The sequence below is a fragment of the Emys orbicularis genome, chromosome 5 (genome assembly GCF_028017835.1).
Source record: "Emys orbicularis isolate rEmyOrb1 chromosome 5, rEmyOrb1.hap1, whole genome shotgun sequence".
Taxonomy (NCBI): Eukaryota; Metazoa; Chordata; order Testudines; family Emydidae; genus Emys; species Emys orbicularis.
In genome coordinates this window covers 118,910,318-118,916,317 of record NC_088687.1, presented here as the reverse complement: position 1 = coordinate 118,916,317, position 6,000 = coordinate 118,910,318, and the positions used below count along the sequence as shown (strand labels likewise).

The window sequence follows — 6,000 nt, the reverse complement described above, 5'->3', positions numbered from 1 at the left end:
TTGAGCAGGCAGCCGCTCCAAACCCGCGGGGAAGGAGAGCGGAACTTTGTCCGAGGCCAGTGAGACCTGCCCAGGGAGAAGGGAGGAGACCCGGGCAGGAGAAGGGGCAGGCGGAGAGAGGAAGGGAAGCGCGCAGCAGGCTGGCCGCGGAGCTGAGCGCTCTCTGGGAGCGCTAACAGGTGCGGCCAAGTGACCCTGCCCGCTGTCCCGCTCCGCCTCCTCACTCTTACACCGCGAGTAGGGGGGTCCCTGCTGCGGGGGCTTGTCTGTCACCCCCGTTTCTTGCCCCCCCCCGAGTCCCGCTGAGGACCTCGGTCACTCCCAGCAGGTCTCAGGGCTCTCGGCGGGTGGCCGCGATGGTGGAAGATAACGCAGACACCACCTCCAGCTCTGGGGAGAAGAGCCGCGGGGGATGCCCGGACCAGCTGCAGCCTTACCCAAGCAGCCGGCAGCCGGAGGAGTGGGAGATGGAGAAGTCGGTGCAGGGCCCCCCAGGGCAGCCCGGAGGCAGCCGCTTGGTGGGCGGCAGCTACCCGCAGAAAAACGCCGAGATCCTGAGCAGCCAGTACGGCATCAACTTGTTCCTAGCCGGGCTGCTGCTCATGTTCGCCTGGGCTGTGCATGCGGTGGGCATCAGGAAGCAGGATCCGCTCTCCTATCTCATCACCATCATGCTCATCCAGCTGCTCTGGATGCTGTGGTACATCTACAGGAGCTACACCCAGAGGAGGCTGATCCAAGAGAAAGACACCCACGCAGGAGCCCGCTGGTTAAAGTGTAAGTCGCGGGTCCCACTTCCATTTACTGGCAAAGCCAAGGTCGGGCTTTGATTTCCCCTGCGAGGCTAGCCAAAAAAACCCAGCAACCTCCAGGGGGCTCAGTGCGTCTTAGGGCCAAATCCATGGTCTGTGTACTTGCCCTACCCTTGGCCATATAGTAGTGAAGGTCCCTATACTCAAGCAGAATGGAAATTTCTAGTCGATTAATTCCATGCAACCTGCAACTTGTCAGTCAGGTTACTGTGAAAAGAGAAATTTCACTCCCAGAGGGTTCCTCTGAAATCCCCTAATTTCTACCTTTCCTACCAGAGCCAGAGAGATGCTTGACACCAGTATATTTGAAGTTCCTTTTTGTTATGTTATTCTTCTGTTCTTCATAATGATCATTTTCTTATTTTCTGTACAAAAACAATAAAAACCAACCAACCAACCAAAAAAAATCCACTACATAGTTATATCTAGATATAGAAATAGATGTAGATATAGATTATATGGATACCAATCATACAGGTGAACATACTAAAGATTGAAACCCCCACCTCCCACTCTACTTATTTAAAACCTAGATACCAGGATGGCAGGCACATTGAAAATAGGATAGTTAGGTTAGATCAGGCAATTATGTAGGTGAGAGTCTATTTGTCTAGAGGACTTTGGGACGTGGGAAGTGCACTCTTTTCAAGCAATGCAATATTATTTATTTTATTGCAGAATGCATCACAGGTGTCAAAGTCTGTCTATACAAATAAGCTATTATTATTTATTACCTGTATTATCTGTAGGAAAGGGATAGGTAAGAGAGTGAGTAAATATTATAATGCCACTATATAAATCCATGATACATCCACACCTTGAATACTGCATGCAGTTCTGGTTGCCCCATTTCAAAAAAGATACATTAGAATTGGAAGAAGTACAGAGAAGGGCAACAAAAAGATTGGGGGTATGGAAAACCTTCCTTATGAGGAGATATTAAAAAGACTGGGACTGTTCAGCTTGAAAAAGAGATGACTAAGAGGAGGTTATGTCAGAGTTCTATAAAATCATGAATGGTTTGGAGAAAGTGAATAGGGAAGTGTTATTTATCCCTTCACATAACACAATAACCAGGAGTCACCCAATTAAATTAATAGGCAGCAGGTTTAAAACAAACATGAGGAAGTACTTCTTCACGGGGCACACAGTCAACATGTGAAACTCATTGCCAGGGGATGTTATGAAGGCCAAAACTATATTGTGGTCCAAAAAAGAATTAGATAAGTTCATGAAGAATAGGTCATCAGGGGCTATTAGCCAAGATGGTCAGGGTTGCAACCCCATGCTCTGGGTGTACCTAAGCCTCTGACTGCCAGAAGCTGGGGTTGGAGCACTCAATAATTGCCCTGTTTTGTTCATTTCATCTGAAGCATCTGGCACCAGCCATTGTTGGAAGAGAGGATACTGGGTTAGATGGACCATTGGTCTGACCCAACATGGCCATTCTTATGTTCTTAAGGTGCCATAAGCATTTATGGTGCTTTTCAGACAGACAAGAAGACAAGGACCCTTCCCCCAAGGAGCTTGCAGTTTAGGATATAAACTATGTGTACCATTCAGGTAGCACCTGTAGACAAAAAAGGGAATTTCTGGGAAGTTTTGCAAGGCTTTTGCAGCAGCAATTATTTGCACCATCATGTGCATATGGGATATAGGCCCTCAATGGTTTTATTTAATTGTGTATTGAATAGTATGACAAAGTCACATTAACTTAAAAGAATGTAGTGTTTCAGGTTGTAGGAAAAAAGCAGGGTCCTTTGCAGTAACCATTGAGCTGTAGTTTGGAATTCCAGCTGGCAAGGCTGTTTTTATCAACAGTCTTTTTTTCTGCCTGTAGCACTGTAAATGGTAGGCTGGAAACACGGGTGAGTTAAATGCAATACAGAGGTTGCATAAACCACTGGGGCCAGAGAAATTTTAAAAAACAATATCTCATGGCTTTGATGCAAATAGAGAAAATTCTCTGTGCAGCAGCTAGTGATTATCACTTAGATGAAAAACACTAGGAAGTCTAAAATGTGATCAATCAAAACAATAAGTAGTTGCTATTAAACTTCATTCTTTCTCAACCCTACTGTTGTGCCTTCTTTAGTCTCTTATTGTCAGTATTAACAGTACTTGCAATTTGTATTGTTTTATTAAAACCGAAAGTTATACATCCGTTTTCTGCATAATCACTTTGCTAAAAATTTATACTATTAACATGGCATCACATGAATAGTTACTGCTTATTATTTACTATTTCCCATAATAATATGCCATTCTTAGCCATAACTTGGTAGTTAAACAGTTTTACTTTAGTAGGATACGTGGGTCAAATTCTTCTTGGGTGTCATTTGAATTATGCCAGGGTTGAATTTGGCTTTATTTTGGGCCAAGTTCTTCTACCTTTACTCACAATAAGTAGCACTTTACTCCTCGAGTAGTTCCATTAATTGAGGAATAAGATACTACTCAACATGAGTAAGGGTGGCAAAATCTGGTCCTTTATCTTTGTGGCACATTTTTTCACTTGCCCTGGAGGATATAATGAATCATAGAATCTCAGAAATAAAATATGCAAAAGAACTGTTAAGTCATCTTATCCATTTCCTCCACCAATGCAGGATTGCTCTTTACAGTCTTCCACAATTTCCATTGGATGACTATTTCACAGTCTAATAAATTTCACTGTTGGAAAATTTTTTCTGATATTCAGACCACATTTTCCTATGCTTAGTTATTGCTTGGACAATTCTAGACAATTCCTTTAACCAATGTTAGAAGAAAACATACCTGGATTTATTAACAAATGTCCAATCCTGCAGTATTTACTCTGGCAAGACTAACATTACCTTCCTTTTCCAGAGTTAGAACTCCATACTGATCTCTTAAAAAGTATCAATAATTGTGTAATAAAAATGATTAGCTAGTAGAACTGTTTACAAGTTTGAAAAAAAAGAAATGTTTTGTCATTGATTTATTGACTCCAAGACCAGAAGGGATCACTGTGACCATCTTGAACGTCCCCCAAATAATTCCTAGAGCAGATCTTTTAGAAAAATATCCAATCTTGATTTTAAAACGGTCAGTGATGGAAAATCCATCAGAGCCTTTGGTAAATTGTTATACTGGTTAATCACTCTCACCATTAATTACTGTTACCATTTTCATGATAATTTTCACACGTTTTCCTCATTTTTTTGGCCAGCTCTATTAGCTAGTTTTTTAAAATGTGCCTCTTTGTTCTCATTGCATAAAGAAAATGTGCATGAATTAACTGGTAAGACTAGAAAAAAGACTGGTTAGACTAGAAAATTTTAATATTTATCTAGATTACTTAGTTGGATTTAATTGTCTAGCATTTTGATACCCAATAAATGACATATTTTATGTATTTTCTTTAGTCAGTGAATACCATGGTGAAAAGCTGTAACTATGTTACCACTTATGGCTTGCATTTTACCAGCATAAATGTTGGATGAGAATTACTGAACAAAAACATCTTTTTATATAGTTATGTATCTTTTTATATCCATTTCTAACCAGATCCTTTTGTGACTAGATATTGGCAGTTTGAACCTTAGAGAAGTGTTCTTTCCCAATTTGTATGATATACAAAGCACATCTCCTGAAGTCTTAATGTAGACAATGTTTCTATTGACTTCAGTGGCTGTTTTGCTTCCTTAGGATTATATGAGCATGCCCCAAGTAATCATTTCCTCAAAGCTTTGAAGAAAGATGCATAAATGAAGTCCTTTGCCTGACTTACTCCAGTATGGCATTTTCCTGTCGTGATCCCATGGTTAAAAAAGAGCCATAGGCACTACACAAGAAAACAGTGAAGATCAATCAAATGAGGCGGACATCTTATGAAAAAAAGGGAGAAACAAACAAATTGCTCCCATGAACAAGTTTATTCTATTATTTTCTCCAACATCACAAGTTATACCTAAATTATGGCCAGCCTAGTTAACTTGGACTATGACCCTTAGCCTCAAATTTGAATGTTGGGCATTTTGTATATGTTGTTGGTGTATTGGGCTAAGACATTAGCTGTACTACTTGTTGTTTGAACCAGCCCAAACAAAATATTTTTAATTTATATGAGTCACAGAAGACTTCCTTGAAGTCAATGACACAACTCTCATTGACTTCAATGGGAGCAAGTTTGAACCCATAGCATATTTAGAGAGAACCAAAGGAAGCATGTGTGCAGAAATACTCATTATGACATAAATCATAATTACGCTGTGTGGGGGGAAAGTAAGTGTTTCTCCACTGACCATTTAGAATAATTGTCTAAAACATGTGAAATCTAGAACCCTCATTAAAGGAAATCCATGACTATGTGTAATACAAAGTTACATGGAAAGGAGTTACAATAAATATACAACAGCTGATTCATGCAAAAACAAGATATGTGCGTAGTGGAGGGGTCTGATGAGGAATCTACGATATGATTATTTATGCTTTTGTGTGTTTAAGCCTGACTTTCTTTCTTCACCTTAGTAATGCCTTAAACTCAGTTGAACTCTTCTCATAAGTAATGAAAAAAAGCATGCAGAATCAGACCCTAGGACTGTGCATCCCTTTCACCAACTGCATTGCTTCACCATTTCACTCTGTTTTAAATTATAAATATATGTATACACCATTTTTTCTCACTACCATTTTTTTCTCACTTTAGTACTTAACTAAAGTGAGAAAAAATGGTGTAAACATATATCTATAATAACTAAAGATTATATATTAGGGTTTGAGCCTACACCACTGAACTCAATGGAAAATTTCCCACTGGGATCAGGATTAGGGTCTTAAATCATTTCCAATCACACACCAAGTCAGTCTATATATTACAATTTATTAAACAAGAACCACATACGTTTTTCTCCAATGTAATATAAACTGTTGCTGCAGAAGGATCTTGTTTCCTGTTGATGAGATAATTATATTCAAAAAGAAATAAATTCTCAAGACATGTTGAAACCATTAGAAAAAATATCCAAATAGACTGATTTTTAAAATTGCATTTTTTTGGTAGTAGTTTCCTTGGTATTTTTAGAAATTAGTCCTGCAAGTTATTTTAATGGAATTAACAATGCTAATTCCCTTTAGAACAATATTAGGTTTCCTTCTACAAGGAATTAAGTGACTGACTGCTAAAGCAGTCTAGAATCTACCACCTTACAGTACAATTTACTTG

General features: G+C 39.6%; 1 protein-coding gene across 1 annotated transcript in view; it reads left to right on the top strand.

Moving 5' to 3' along the window:
- The first annotated feature begins 356 nt into the window (after positions 1-356).
- Positions 357-6,000, top strand: part of LOC135879640 (proton channel OTOP1-like) — a 29,878-nt gene continuing 24,234 nt past the window's right edge. Inside the window, exon 1 of the mRNA XM_065405697.1 lies at positions 357-777. Within this exon, the coding sequence (XP_065261769.1) occupies positions 357-777 (421 nt within the window). The remainder of the gene's footprint in view (positions 778-6,000) is intronic.